A 15,930-nucleotide genomic window follows, 5' to 3' on the forward strand; every position below is an offset into this window, starting at 1 on the left:
TGGGGCATCAGCCGGTGTATTCCAATGGACAACAAATCTAAAAAAAAGGCAAAACCTGGGTGTCTGAATATGAGAATAAAAAGGCGCATTAAAGAGAAAAAAAAAAAACGTCCTTTAAAAAATATAAGGCAGAGGGGTCATTGTTGACATTCCGACGCTACAAGGAAGTCAATAAGAAATGTAGGAGTGCAATCTTCTTATAGCCTCGGCCATCTTTATGTAGAGCAACAATTCTTTTTTTTTGTGATGTACAGGGATATGGTATATGGGGGTGACATCGAAGCACTCACCGACCATGTCACAATGAATGAAAGTCATGTTCAGAGTCATGCTGACTTTACTGCCTGGATCACACAGGGGAGGAGCTCAGACTTCACTGGCTGCATGCTTGTTGTAGGTCAGGACCCCTCCCCCTCCACTGAGCCCCGCCCTCACCTGAGCCCCGCACTCCGCCATCAGCCCGGACAGACCCCCGACCCTCCCCGGAGTCACCACCTTCCCGGACATCACTCTTCTACGGGCGCCGCCATGTTGCCAACCAGTGCTGGGGGAAAGCAGCCAACCACTTCCTGATTGGCCGGCCGCCCGCCCACTTGGCTACGCCCACCGGGGGGGAGGAGAAACCAGCGAGTGGAAAACAAGGTCTCGATTGGTTGAGGGTGCAAATATGAGCGCGGTGATTGGCTGAGGGAGGAGACACCAACGAGGTGATTGGCTGGGAGGGTTGATGAACATAATTGAGAGTGCTGGTTGGCTGGACGAGGGAGGAGACTGTGCTGTGATTGGTGGGCGGTGGCCGGCCCTGTCAGAGAGGCCACGACAGAGTCTGTCAGGGGAGGAGGATGGCGGTGTTGGACCGGCTGGCATTCCTTCACCAGGTACCGGGGCGGATCCGGGGGTGCGGGGAGCCGAGTACCCAGTATGGGGTCCCTCAGGTATGAAGAGTGATCAGTGGGGCCCTCCATACCTCAGGGGCCCCTCCCCCAGCCTGATAGAGCCAGACACCCAGTGTCTGTTTTCCTTTAGTTTGTGAAGGGTTAAAAATCAGTCTAATTTACATTTCCTGCCTGTGACCCCATTGGGAGATTTCCCCTCACTTCCTGTCCTGGTGTCACCTGAGGGGGACGGTTGTCATGGTGACAGAAGCCCCTCCCCCTCCCTCTGTGTGTTATGAATGGAGAGGAGCCGGAATTTCCTCCTTTCTCTACGATGACTCCGGATCAGGGAAGCGCCGGGACCAACCGGATCACTGATTCCGGGACCTTCCCCCTATCCCATCCCAATCATACCCTCCGATCATATCAACTCCCCCCCCTTCATGACGCTTTACAGGGGGCTCTTTAAGGAAGAACTAAAGACAAAACGTTTCCATTTTGAATAGAGTGAGTTATACCCCCTGTCAGGTGTCCCCATTGGGGAGATTTTCCTCCACTTCCTGTCCCATACACACAACAGGAAGTGAGAGGGAATCCCTCCAAAGTGAGAGAATCCCTGGGGTGTCACCTGACAACTCTGTGTCCCCATTGGAAGATTCCCCCTCTATTACTTTTCTGGTGACAACACAAAATGGGGAATTTTCTTTTACTTTCACTTTAATCAGGACAAAGAGAGAGGGGGGGAGGGGGTGAGACCATGAGGCTTTGCTTCTGGAGTGCAGAATAAATTTAAACCCTCCATCGCTTTTCAGGGGCTTGGAAGTCCTTACTGCATATGTGTAAAGGAACCCCAACAATGACCCCTCCCCCCTCCAACACTTAACTGTCCCCAACAATGACCCCCCCTCAACCCTGACCCTGCCCCCAACACTGACTGTCCTGACACGAACACTGATCCCCCAACAATGACCTGCCTCAGCCCTGACCCTTCCCCCAAAACTGACACACTGACCCCGCCAACACCGATCCCCCGGCACTAACTGCCCCCAACACTGAACCCCACCACCTCAGCACTGACCCCGCCCCCAACACTAACCCCCCATCACTAACTGACCCTGCCCCCAAAATTGACAAACTGACCCCCCAACACCAATTCCCCCCCTCCCCTGGCACTAGCTGCCCTAACACTGATCCCCTTAACACTGACTCCCCACCCCCAACACTGAACCCCCCCTCAGCACTGCCCCTGCCCCCAACACTGACACTGACCCCCCCCCCCCCAACCCTGACCCAGTCCCCAAAACTGACACACTGACCCCTCAACACCGATCCCCTGGCACTAACTGCCCTAACACTGATACCCCCCACCTCAGCACTGACCCCCCCATCACTAACTACCCCCAACCCTGCCCCCAAACTGACACACTGACCCCCCCCCAACACTGAACCCCACCACCTCAGCACTGACCCTGCCCCCAACACTAACCCCCCCCCCACCGCTAACTGCCCCTGCCCCCAAAACTGACACACTGGTCCCCCCCAACACCGATTTCCCCCCCCCGGCACTAACTGCCCTAACACTGATCCCCTTAACACTGACACGACACTGACTCCCTGCCCCCAACACTGAACCCCCCCCTCAGCACTGACCCTGCCCCCAACACTAACACTGACCCCCCCCCCCAACCCTGACCCTGCCCCCAAAACTGACACACTGACCCACCCTAACACTGATTCCCCCCCCCCCCCCCCGCAACACTGACCCCCCCCAACACTGATCCCCACCACCTCAGCACTGACCCCCCATCACTAACTGCCCCCAAAACTGACACACTGACCCCCCCACACCGATTTCCCCCCCCCAGCACTAACTGCCCTAACACTGATCCCCTTAACACTGACCCTGCCCCCAGCACTGACCCCCCCCCTTCAACACTGACCCTGCCCCCAAAACTGACACAAACACTGACCCCCCCTTTCACTAACTGCCCCAACACTGACCCCCTAACACTGACCCCCCAGCACTGATCCCCAAACAATTACAGCAACCAACACTGATCTCCAATTCTGCCCCCCCCCTCCCCCCAACACTGTCTCCCTCTACACCGGCCCTTTCATCCTGATTGAAGTATTTCATTATTATTCTCAGCCTTGTCTTCAGATACAATGTATCATTCTTTCCTCAATGTACACATTTGGGGGTACAGCTCCGGACGCGCTCCGTGCTCCCACATATCTGTGTGCTGCTGCCTGGAAAGGGGTTCATCTAAATGTAAGTGTACCTGTCACCTGCAGACATCTCCGCCCCCTGCTGGAGGGTTCTGTTATAGCACACAGTATTGGGTCACTGGCTGCATGGCAAGAATAAGGGGACATCTCCCCAGTGAGGATCCTTCATGCGGTCAGGAGGTTCAGTCCAGTTTCGGGATTCCCGTCATTCTCATTCCTCTAATACTCCATGATTTCTTCTATTCCAGCTTCCTGTGCTGCTGAAGGGGACCTCCGATGACGACACCCCCTGCCCGGGGTACCTGTATGAAGAGATTGCCAGTATCCTTTCCTTTTGTGAAGTGTGTGGAGATTATGGATCAGCTCTCCCCGAGTATCTGAAGATTGGGTTCAGGAGTTCTATAGCAAAGGCCTTATTGGGGACACAACAGTACAGAGTCATTGTGGGGGAGGGGAGGGCAGTAAAAATGTGAAAGCTTTGTATTTGGCTTCAGTTTTGGTACGGAGGATTTTGGAAGAATGTAGCCACCCTCTAGATAAGGTTGGTGCAGTGATTGTGGAGAACCCTGAAATCACAGCACACAGAAAAGTACATGGGGGTACAGCAATAGCCAGACCTACAAAGAGGATGGGCCTCCTTCCCTGAACCCCTGCTGGGCACAAAGCTCCTGACAGGGGCAAGGTACTCTAGTCCACCTGGCTATAACCAGGGGGACTCTGCTTCCCAGTTGGAAAGAAGAAGAAGATGATGGAGACCCAAAGACCACAAATCTTCTCTCTGACATCAGGACAGGCCCCGAAAAACCTGCACCCTCTACCTCTGTGTATAGATAAAAATCCAAATACACGTGGCCATGGTAAATACGTTAAATTAATAAAAAGTGCCCCGTGCAATAGGCAAGGGGGGCCTTCTGGCTGGTATAAAAGTTGCTCTGAACTAGCCAGAAAGGCCATCCAAGAAGCCCAAATATAGCAAAGCGCCATCATCAGTGAAACTCGTTGGGGTTCTACGCCCACAGTGTTTTTCTAGCACCACCGTTCTGCCACCCATAGGGGGCACATCAACGGGATCGCCTTGTGCCTCCCTGCCGCTGACCAGTCAAATGCAGCCTCATCCCGAAAGAAAGCTATAATCACTTAGAGAAAGTCATGCCTACAACTAGGGACCAGCCTAGCGAACCAGGCAAGATCCAACGGAGGAACAGATCCCTTCCTCCAGTATGTCCAGGGTCCAACTCAGAGAGCAGTAGCTATAGCAGTAGAGAGGTTCCCACTGACCAGCTGGATAGGTACACAGGCAGTCACCCTGGCAGATGATGCGGGCTCACCCCAGGTGAAGGGTCTAAGCACTAACCGGTGTTCACCAGCGTCCCTGACTGTGGGAATGGGTTTAGCTGCCATGTCATGGTCCTCAGGAGCACCCCACCAGGAGTTGAGCAAGCCGGGGTCCAGTAGTAGATATAGCAGGTTGGGATCAAGCAGTAGATATGATTAAGCACTGTTTGATCATGTGAAACACGTCAGTTCTTCTGTCCTGTGTTCTGCTGTGGCATGTATTTTTGATATAATTTTTTATGAATAAAGGCTAATTTTTGGAGTGCAGCTGTCCAGAATCTTCCTTCGTCCTAGTAGATATAGCAGGTTGGGATCAAGCGGAAAAGTAGTCAGTAAACAAGCCAAAGGTTGGTAACAAGTGATTGCAAGTTGGGATCAAGCAGAAGAGTAGTCGGTAAACCAGCTAAAGGTCAGTAACAAATGTTTGCACGTTGGGATTAAGCAGAGGAGTAGTCAGTAAACAAGCTAAAGGTCAGTAACAAGTGTTTGCAAGTGGGGATCAAGCAGAAGAGTAGACAGTAAACAAGCCAATGGGTCAGTAACAAGTGGTTGCAAGTTGGGATCAAGCAGAAGAGTAATCAGTAAACTAGCCAAAGTTTGGTAACAAGTGGTTGCAGGTTGGGATCAAGCAGAAGCGTAGTCAGTGATCAAGCAGAACAGTAGTCAGTAAACAAGCCAAAGGTCGGTAACAAGTGGTTGCAAGTTGGGATCAAGCAGAACAGTAGTCAGTAAACAAGCCAAAGGTCGGTAACAAGTGGTTGCAAGTTGGGATCAAGCAGAAGAGTAGTCAGTAAACAAGCTAAAGGTCGCTAACAAGTGGTTGCAAGTTGGGATCAAGCAGAAGAGTAGTCAGTAAATAAGCTAAAGGTCAGTAACAAGTGTTTGCAAGTTGGGATCAAGCAGAAGAGTAGTCAGTAAATAAGCTAAAGGTCAGTAACAAGTGTTTGCAGGTTGGGATCAAGCAGAAGAGTAGTCAGTAAACAAGCAGAAGCGTAGTCAGTAAACAAGCCAAAGGTCAGTAACAAGTGGTTGCAGGTAGGGATCAAGCAGAAGCGTAGTTGAGGGATAAGCCAAAGGTCAGTTAACGAGGTTGCAGGTTGGGATCAAGCAGAAGAGTAGTCGCTAAACAAGCTAAAGGTCGCTAACAAGTGGTTGCAAGTTGGGATCAAGCAGAAGAGTAGTCAGTAAACAAGCAAGCAAAAGCGTAGTCAGTAAACAAGCCAAAGGTCGGCAACAAGTGGTTCCAGGTTTGGATCAAGCAGAAGCAGAAGTTGAGGAATAAGTCAAAGGTCGGTTAACGAGTGCTAGAGGAGATATAGATGACAGCAGGAGTGACAAGAGTGAAATATTGGCTGGAGAGAGCACAATAATCAGTCAAACAGGAAGTGCCAATACATGGCTTAAATCAGGAAGTTCATGGGAGGAGCAAAGGGTTCAAGGTTCACCTGAAGCAAGGTTCAAGGCAAGATTGTTCAGGGAACTGTCCAGCATCTCGGGTGGCTCAGCAAGAAGAGATACTACCAGACACAGCAGAGGTCGAAGGTTCAGATCTGGGCCCTGACACAGTATCTTCCTTATTACATAAAGAACTACCACCACTCTACCCCCCCCCCCCCCCCTCCCTTGGCTTGGACCACCAGCGTTCTGTTTCAAGAACTGGTAATTTTCCTACATAAAGTTTTTAGTGGTTGTATTTCTGTCACCATTGATGGACGCAGTATACCTAGAGACGTCTCCCTCAATGGGCTACTGGACAAAAAGATTTTACAGGATATACAAAAATATCCTTTTTCCTACTCTTGTCATCTCACAAGATACTGATATTACAGGAGATGTTGGTGGAGCACCGGTGCCGGGGGTAGGTATGTAGTCAGGTATGATCTCCAGCTCTAAGAGCCCTCTCCCTATCATATGGGGTATTCCTACCGGTCCCCGGAATAGTCCAAATAGAGTGCAAAAAACAGAGTGCCATACACCTGTAACCAGTCCTCTATAAATTTTATTAACCTTCATAAAAAATGTAAAAGGTAAAGGCAACGCGTTTCAGGTCACAGCGCCCCCTTTTTTCAGGGCTTAAATGTTGGTGATGATAAGAAAAATTACTGGAGTAGCAAAAAAAAAAAAGCAATGCGTTTCAGGTCACAGCGCCCCCTTTTTCAGGGCTTAAATGTTGGTGATGATAGGAGAAATTACTGGAGTAGCAAAAAATAAAGCAATGCGTTTCAGGTCACAGGGCCCCCTTTTTCAGGGCTTAAATGTTGGTGATGATAGGAACAATTTACTGGAGTAGCAAAAAAAAAGCAACACATTTCAGGTCACAGCTGCCCCTTCATCATGGCTGGAATGTTGGTGATGATAGGAACAATTTACTGGAGTAGCAAAAAAAAAAAACATGTTTCAGGTCACAGCTTCCCCTTTCCCCTTTTTCAGAGCTTTAATGTTGATGATGATGATACGAGAAAATACTGAAGTAGCAAAAAAAAAAAAAAAAAAGCACCACGTTTCAGGTCACAGCTTCCCTTTTTTTTTTTTTTGGGCTTGAATGTTGGTGAGAGAATAAAATACTGGTGTGGCAAAAAAAAAAATTAACGCTTTTCAGGTCATAGCTCCCCCTTTTTCAGGGCTTGATTGTTGGTGGTAATAGGAGAAAATACTGGAGTAGAAAAAAGAAAAGCAACGTGTTTCAGGTCACAGCTTCCCCTTTTTTTTTTTTTTTGGGCTTGAATGTTGGTGAGAGGAGAAAATACTGGTGTGGCAAAAAAGAAAAAAAAAAACACGTTTCAGGTCATAGCTCCCTCTTTTTTAGGGCTTGATTGTTGGTGGTAATAGGAAAAAATACTGGAGTAGCAAAAAAAAAAAAAAGCAACGCGTTTCAGGTCATAGCTTCCCTTTTTTTTTTTTTTTTTTTAGGGCTTGAATGTTGGTGATAGAAAATGATGGATTAGCAAAGAGACAAGAATTAGAATAGTGCCAGTGTGAGAGACTCGTTCATTTTCAGGAACTGTCCCCCATGGGGGGGGGAGGGGGGATTTAACAGTATAATAGAATGAGATAGAAGAGCGCAGATGATGATCCTGACTCTACGATAAACTCTTCTGTGAATTAAAATCCTCATTTCTGATGAAAAAGTTTCCCAGATAGTAACATTGTCACATATTGGATGAATGTCGCCGTATCTGAAAAGAATCGCTTTCCTTTTGGTTTCCCTAACCCCACCCCCCAGGAATCTCCCACGATTCTGCTGGCAGCGGGCAGTGCCTCCTAGAATACCTGCTGAACCGCCTACAGAACAACTCCTGCCGCGTGAAGTTAAAGGTGGGTTTACCTGGAACCTCCTGAAGGGGGGGAGGGGACTGTGGGTGCTGCTTAGACTCTTCCTGAACTCTGTCTGCTCTCCAGGTGCTGAAGATCCTCCTCTATCTGTGCGCTCACAGCACCGACCCGTTCCTCCAGGATCTCCGGCGCAATGCGGCTTACATCCAGGAGGCTGCAGGTACGGCCAATCCCGCCACACCCCATATTTATATCCAAAACCAGTCCTGGAACCGCCACCGGCGTCTTACACTTCCCAAGAAAAAAAAAAAAAAATGAAAGCGGGATTAAACCCAAAACCAGAAATCTCATATATATATATATATATATATATAATCAGTTTACCAATCATTAGATGTAGCGGCTGCATTCGTTTTATTTTTTTAAGGCTTTTTCCCCCTCTGTTGCCACCCGGATTTGGCCAATAGACATGTGCACTGACAAAAAATTTGTGCGTAATTCGTTTTTTTGCTTTTTTTTCGGAAATCCGAATTTCGTATTTGCAAATTTTCGAATTCCGTATTAGCGAATTCGGAAATCCGAAAATTCGGATTTTGAAAATTCGAAAATCTGAAAAAAAAAAGAAAGAAAAAATCAGTAAAATTCGAAATAATAACTATTAAATTAGAGGCATTGGAATTTCCTTTCAAATTTGGCTCTTAGTGAACGTAACGAATACGAATTTATCCGAAGTTACGAATTATCCGAAATAACGAATGCTGCATATAAACAAATTAATAATAAATAATTAATAATAAAAAGGTTTTATTATTTATTATTGTTGCGTTCCATTCGTTTAGATGCGGCATTCGTTATTTCGGATAATTCATAACTTCGGATAAATTCGTATTCATTACGTTCACTAAGAGCCAAATTTGAAAGGAAATTCCAATATATATCATTTAATATTTATTATTAGTTATTTCAGGTTTTCGAATTTTCAGATTTTCATTCTTCTTGGATTTTCAAATTTTTTTTTTTTTTTGACAGAAAAGGAATTTTCAAACTCATTACATTTTGAATATCCGAATTTCCTAATTTCGAATCTTCAAATTTCCTAATTTCGAATTTTCAAATTTCGAATTTTCAAATTTCGAATTTTCAAATTTGAAAATTCGAAATTAGGAAATTTGAAAATTCGAAATTAGGAAATTAGAAAATTCGAAATTAGGAAATTTGAAAATTCGAAATTAGGAAATTTGAAAATTCGAAATTAGAAAATTAGAAAATTCGAAATTAGGAAATTAGAAAATTCGAAATTAGAAAATTTGAAAATTGGAAATTAGGAAATTTGGAAATTTGAAAATTCGAAATTAGAAAATTAGAAAATTCGAAATTAGGAAATTTGAAAATTGGAAATTAGGAAATTTGAAAATTAGAAATTAGGAAATTTGAAAATTGGAAATTAGGAAATTTGAAAATTCGAAATTAGGAAATTAGAAAATTCGAAATTAGAAAATTTGAAAATTGGAAATTAGGAAATTTGGAAATTTGAAAATTCGAAATTAGAAAATTAGAAAATTCGAAATTAGGAAATTTGAAAATTGGAAATTAGGAAATTTGAAAATTAGAAATTAGGAAATTTGAAAATTGGAAATTAGGAAATTTGAAAATTAGAAATTAGGAAATTTGAAAATTGGAAATTAGGAAATTTGAAAATTAGAAATTAGGAAATTTGAAAATTGGAAATTAGGAAATTTGAAAATTGGAAATTAGGAAATTTGAAAATTAGAAATTAGGAAATTTGAAAATTAGAAATTAGGAAATTTGAAAATTAGAAAATTCGAAATTAGGAAATTAGAAAATTCGAAATTAGGAAATGTGAAAATTCGAAATTCTAAGTTCGGAAATTTTGGAATTTAACGAATTTGTCAAAATTTGTTAAAAAAACGAATTCTGAACTAAACGAATTGCGCATGTCTACTGGCCAGTAACACACCTCCTGTATTAGAGAGCCCCCCCTCCCCCACTCTGGAGGAAGGAGCACAGCAGACAGCAGCATTTTCGGTTGGGGGGGGGGGGGGGAGTGTGAGATGGACTAACGGATTTAGCTACACTAACACACAGGTGTCAAACTGACAACCCTCCAGCTGTTGTGGAACGACAAGTCTGACAGTTACAAACAGGACTTCCACGGGCATGGGGCATGATGGGACTTGTAGTTCCGCAGCAGCCGGAAAGGCCGATAGTTTGAACCCAAACTCCCTTTATCATCCGTTACAGTAGCACTTTTCTTCCTTTTTGGGATCAATAAATAAAAAGCTGATCATTGTAAGCACCCCCCCCCTGCCGGTTGGTAAACGGTTGGCCTCGATTCCCTCCAACTGCTACATCTGCAGGACGGTTTGTTCTGTTGTGAAAAACAAGACTTACTGGCAGGATCGCCAGGTGAAAATAAAGAAAGCCTATAAAAAGAAAACAAATGCAGCCGCCAGATCTAAGAATTGGTAAGCTGTATTAGAACGAACGTTTTGCTTTTTGGGGGGGTTAATACCACTTTAACGCCGGGGTCTCTAGTTTTCTGATTGGCAAGAGGCGTTCTCACCCCCACTGATTGGCTGATTTGGAAAAAGTGGTGCTGTGGGCCGCACAGCGACAGTAGTTTGCTATTGGGGGGCACTGGTCAAGGAGGAGGAGCCAGGAGTGGGGGGGGGGGGGGCCAAGAAGAGGAGGATCCAGGGGGCTGCTCTGTGCAAAACCATTACAGAGCCGGGAAGTTTTACATGTTTGTTATTTTTGTTTTTTTGTTTTTTAAAAAGCAAAGATTATTTTTGTTTTTTAAATCTGGACCTTTGATGTCACTTTAATGCGTAGAGCAGAACTACAAGTCCCATGAGGCATAGCAAGACTCTGACAGCCACAAGCCATGACACCCAGAGGCAGAGGCATGATGGGACTTGTAGTTTTGCAACAGCTGGAGGTCCGCTAATTGCATATCCCTGATCTAGAATTAGATGTTATGCTGTGTTACTATTTATTCCTTATTTATTCTCATTACCATTGCAGCCGTCAGCGGACCTCCAGACCCCCTTCATGGGATCAGCCTCTACCAGAAAGTTCGATCTTCAGCTCAGGTAAGTCGTTGTGATCGGTGCCCCGATGTGCAGAGAATGTAATAAAGGGTCATTCTGTGCAGCAAATAAAACAGATCTGTGAACTGTCCACTAGAGGGAGCTGCTGTGTATGAATGATGTCTGAAGCCCTCACCATATACAGCATTATGTCATCACAGGGCCACTTCATATCTGTAAGACTAGATGTCCAGGACACCCCACCCCCCTTACATCAGATGTCATCATCCCCCCCCCCCCCCCCCCCCCCACCACCATCAGAAGTCCCCCCCACCCTCCCTTACAGTGCACCCTCCGTACAGCTTGTGCTGCTTAAGAATCTTGGGACGCAACTGGGAAGCGGAAAGTGTCGGGTCTGGAGGAGGGCCAGAGGAGGGCTGGAGTCTGCTGAATGATGAGCACAGGGGAGGCAGAGATGAGGGGGTGCTGTGGCTGCATGGAGAGGCACAGGATCTGTAGAAGGAGTTATGTCCTCCTCTCTGCTGCCGGCTACTAAGATGGGGGGTCGCAGAGAGGATTCTCTCTGCGGCTGCACAGAGAAGAGTAGGATCCTGGGGGAGGAGTTCTATCCTCCTCTCCGCTGCTGGCTACTAAGATGGGGGGGCAGAGACTATCCTCTCTGCAGCTGCACAGAGAAGAGCAGGATCTGGGGGAGGAGTTCTGTCCTCCTCCTCCACTGCCAACTCCCGAGACAAGGGGGGCTGCAGGAGAAGTGTGAGGGCCACATAAAATGGCCTGGAGGGCACAGTGCGATCCTGTGCCAGTCAATGAAGACGGCCACAGCCTGGCACCCAGAAGAAGCCGGGTAGAAGATGTCGGTAAAGGACATCGGACCGTTGAAGGAAAGGTAAGTATTGTGGGGTTAGTTTCTTTTTATGCTCCAGACCAGTGACTTTGCCTACATTAAAGCGTTTGCTATTCCAACATTTCATATTCCTGATATGGAGCTGCTGTACCATGTACTTGTATGAGGAAAGTCTCCTGTTCTCTTTGTATTGCTTCCTTTATGTGAAATCCCTGGTGTTCCTGCCAGCCCCTCCGATTTCCTATATAAAAACTGACCACACTAAGCAGGAAAGCACACCGTGGTCAGTTCTCTAGTCATGCTGGGAACTCTGTGTGCTCTCCTCCAATAATCAGACTTGTCCTGATACGCCCCCACTGCACAGCCATTCACTGGGAAGACCAGTGTCACTTATAAAAAAAAAGGGGGGGGAAAGCTAATATATATGTATATATGTATGTGTGTGTGTGTGTATATATATATATATATATAATATATATATAATGTGTGTGTATATGTAAAAAAAAAAAGTATACATACATGTTAAATAAAACATTTTTTATATATTGTGACAGCAGGCAGGTAAAATCACCTGGTTGCATCCAGGATGGAAAATATGTATGCCCTAGATTCAGGCTTTATGCTGACTTATACCACTAGGGGGAGTGCTGGGAGTCCTGCAGGGGAAGAGTTAATGAGCCCAGCTGAAGTAAGTGGGCTCATTAAGACCTATAGAAAACACCCCAGCAGGCTTAGGGAGATTCTCCATCCTGGAACCAGTTCTGTGATTGTGTAGACTGGGGAGTGTGGTATCTGAGCTTTGCGGTGAGTTAACGCCTGTGTGGCAAAACTTCTCAAAGAGAGATAGGGTCTGGGGCAGCACAAGGCTGCACCCAGTTGTTAGTTAGGGAATCTACGTGTGTAGTAAGCGGTCAAGCTGACCAGGATTTCTTTTCATGTTTCTTTTTGTTTTTCTGTTATTTTTCAATGCATCTAGTCTGAATAAACCGCACCTTTGTTTTTGTTTCACCTACCAAGCTGTCTGCTGTGCCTGATTTTGTGTGGTGAACCCATCCAGGGGGTCACACACACCCGCTGCCGAGCTAACCCCTCACAGTTGGTGGAGAAGCAGGGGCAGTTTTTTTTAAAGGCCAGCATGGAGGAGATACTGAGACAGCTGGCTCTAGCAAATGCAAATCAGCAGCAGACAAATGCAGGTTTGCAAAAGAGCCTTGCAGCTCAACAACAAAGCCAGCAGCAGATAAATGCAACTTTGCAGCAGAGTCTGGAAGCTCAGCAGAAAGCTCAACTGCAGAGTCTGGACGCTCAGCAACAAGCCCAGCAGCAATCTGAGGCCCGCTTCATAGAGCTGTTACAAAAGCAAGAGCAGAGACTCCAACAACAAATCGAGACATTAATGCAGCAACGGCCGCAGACCAGTGAGGCAAGTGGTTCCACTAATACTGCATCCTTTGGTGTGAGCCGTTTACTGACAAAAATGACTGGAGAGGATGATCCGGAGGTGTTTTTGACCACATTTGAAAGGACTGCTGAAAGGGAAAAGTGGCCTAAGGAGCAGTGGGCTGGACTTGTGGCCCCTCTGTTAACAGGGGAATCGCAGAAAGCCTATTATGACCTAGAGCCGGACCAAGCAAAAGACTATGTGGTGCTAAAAACAGAAATATTGGCACGGCTGGGTGTCACCCTGGCCGTCCGGGCTCAGCGTGTACATAACTGGACTTTCCGGCTTGGAAAACCCCCCAGGTCTCAAATGTATGATCTCATTCACCTGAGCAGGAGGTGGCTGCAGCCAGAGACTTTGACCGCACCAAACATTGTGGAACGTGTTGTTATGGATCGTTTCCTGAGAGCTCTTCCTACTGCCATCCAAAAGTGGGTAAGCCATGGAGACCCAGAAACTGCAGATAAGCTTGTGGATCTGGTTGAGAGGTACTTGGCTACAGAGAACCTGACCACCTCTTCCAGGGACTCACGGACTTTCCACCCTAAGACCAGACCATCCCCAGTGGCGGGTAAGATGACTCCAAGGGGTGAGGGTGGAGAGAGTGAGAAGGTGGGGGTTCAACCTAATGTCTGGCGGGAGCAGCCCGGGAAGCCCAGGCCGCAAGAGGCAGCGAAAAAGATTATTTGCTACCGCTGCCGGCAAGAGGGACATATTTCAGCTAATTGCCCAGTTGTGGATGAACCTATGCAATGTGACTTTATAAGGGACAGACGTCAGTCGATGTTTGCGACAGTCGCTTGTACTGCCATTCGGGGACCTGAGAAACATTTATGTAAAATGTGTATTAATGGTAGAAATGTGGATGTGTTGCTGGATTCAGGTAGCCTGGTGACATTGATAAAGGCTGAATTAGTTACTACAGTGGTCTCTGGGAATAACAAGGTGGCTGTTATTTGTGTGCATGGGGACACCCGAGAGTATCCTGTAACTTCAGTGTTTTTTGAGACCCACAAAGGTAACCTCTCTCATCAGGTGGGGTTAGTGTCTCACTTACCACATGATGCCATTGTGGGAAGGGATTTTCCAATGTTCTGGGAACTCTGGGATTGTCCTGAGCCCCCCACTGGTGCCCCTATAGACCAGAAAGATGATGACCAGAATTCCTCTGAGAGTGGTGAGGACTCTCCAGAATTTCCCTTGTCGGTATTGGCAGGGGAAACTCGAGAAAATGGGGAGGAGCCAACATCCTCAGATGAAAACATGCCGTCTGTGGAATTTTCAGATCTTGAGGTTCACAGGGAAAATTTTGCCACAGAACAGTTAAAAGACCCCACCCTAATAAAGGCACGGGAAAATGTGGTGAAAATAGATGGCGAGTTAGTGAACCCAGAAAAAACTTGCACTTACCCGTACTTCACTGTGGAAAGGGACCTACTGTATCGAGTGGCTCAAAGGGCAGAAGAAACCGTTGAGCAACTTGTGGTGCCCAAACCTTACAGGAAGTTGGTGTTGGAATTGGCCCATGGGCACATTCTTGGAGGTCATCTGGGGACAGAGAAAACCAGAGAGAGAGTATTGCAGAGATTCTATTGGCCTGGGGTCATGAAGGAAACAGAAAATTATTGTTCCTCCTGCCCTGTGTGTCAGAAGTCGGCACCTATGCCACATTTCCGTAACCCGCTGGTACCTCTTCCTATCATTGAGATCCCCTTTGAGAGGATCGCAATGGATTTGGTAGGTCCGATAATGAAGTCCGCTAGGGGGCATCAGTACATTTTGGTTATAATGGACTATGCCACCCGTTATCCGGAAGCGATTCCTCTTCGAAATACCTCGGCCAAAACCATAGCCAAAGAACTATCACTTGTTTTTAGCCGTGTGGGTATTTGTAAGGAACTGCTTACGGACCAAGGTACACCTTTTATGTCCCGAGTTATGAAAGAACTATGCAAGTTGTTCAAAGTGACACAATTACGTACGTCTGTGTATCACCCCCAAACAGATGGGTTGGTTGAAAGATTCAACAAAACCCTAAAACAAATGTTAAAGAAGGTGGTGGATAGAGATGGAAAGAATTGGGACTGTCTAATACCCTATTTGATGTTTGCCATTAGGGAGGTACCCCAATCCTCTACGGGTTTCTCACCCTTCGAGTTACTCTATGGGAGACACCCAAGAGGACTGCTGGATATCGCCAAGGAAACTTGGGAAAATGAGAGTTCTCCCCACAGGAGTGTGATTGAGCATGTCGCCCTGATGCAAGATAGAATTGCACAGGTAATGCCAATCGTAAAGGAACATTTGGCCCAATCGCAGTTAGCACAGCAGAGAGTGTACAACCGTGGGGCCAAGACCCGTACTTTTTCCCCGGGGGATAAGGTATTGGTGCTAGTCCCTACGGTTGAAAGCAAATTCATGGCCAAATGGCAAGGTCCATACGAAGTTCTTGAAAAATTGAGCGAGGTGAACTATAGGGTCAGACAGCCAGGAAGGCGAAAGCTGGAACAGGTATATCACGTCAATCTGCTGAAAGCCTGGAGGGATAGGGAATCCCTAGTTGCAGAGACTTTGTCACCGGTCCAGTCTGATTGCTTTGTTCCTGAGGTTGGAATCGCAGTCACCTTATCGAAACCCCAAAAACAGGAGGTTAAAGAGTTTGTACTTCGCAACAAAGAGATTTTCTCTGAGCTGCCGGGAGAAACATCTGGCGTAGAGCATGATATTATTACCCCGCCAGGAGAAAGGGTAAAACTAAAACCTTATAGAATACCAGAGGCCCGACGGGAGGCAATACGTGGGGAGGTTCAAAGGATGCTGGAATTGGGTGTGATAGAGGAGTCCCAGAGTGACTGGTCCAGT

The 15,930-nt window shown here is 46.5% G+C and overlaps 1 protein-coding gene across 4 annotated transcripts in view; it reads left to right on the forward strand.

Moving 5' to 3' along the window:
• The first annotated feature begins 745 nt into the window (after positions 1–745).
• Positions 746–15,930, forward strand: part of TEPSIN (TEPSIN adaptor related protein complex 4 accessory protein) — a 54,070-nt gene continuing 38,885 nt past the window's right edge. For all 4 annotated transcript variants that reach the window (XM_073606868.1, XM_073606870.1, XM_073606867.1 and 1 more), the window contains exons 1-5: positions 746–878; positions 3,353–3,425; positions 7,663–7,754; positions 7,839–7,932; positions 10,758–10,825. In XM_073606868.1, the coding sequence (XP_073462969.1) occupies positions 843–878; positions 3,353–3,425; positions 7,663–7,754; positions 7,839–7,932; positions 10,758–10,825 (363 nt within the window). In that variant the 5' untranslated portion in view covers positions 746–842. The remainder of the gene's footprint in view (positions 879–3,352; positions 3,426–7,662; positions 7,755–7,838; positions 7,933–10,757; positions 10,826–15,930) is intronic.

Source organism: Aquarana catesbeiana, linkage group LG12 (assembly GCF_042186555.1).
Source record: "Aquarana catesbeiana isolate 2022-GZ linkage group LG12, ASM4218655v1, whole genome shotgun sequence".
Classification (NCBI taxonomy): domain Eukaryota; kingdom Metazoa; phylum Chordata; class Amphibia; order Anura; family Ranidae; genus Aquarana; species Aquarana catesbeiana.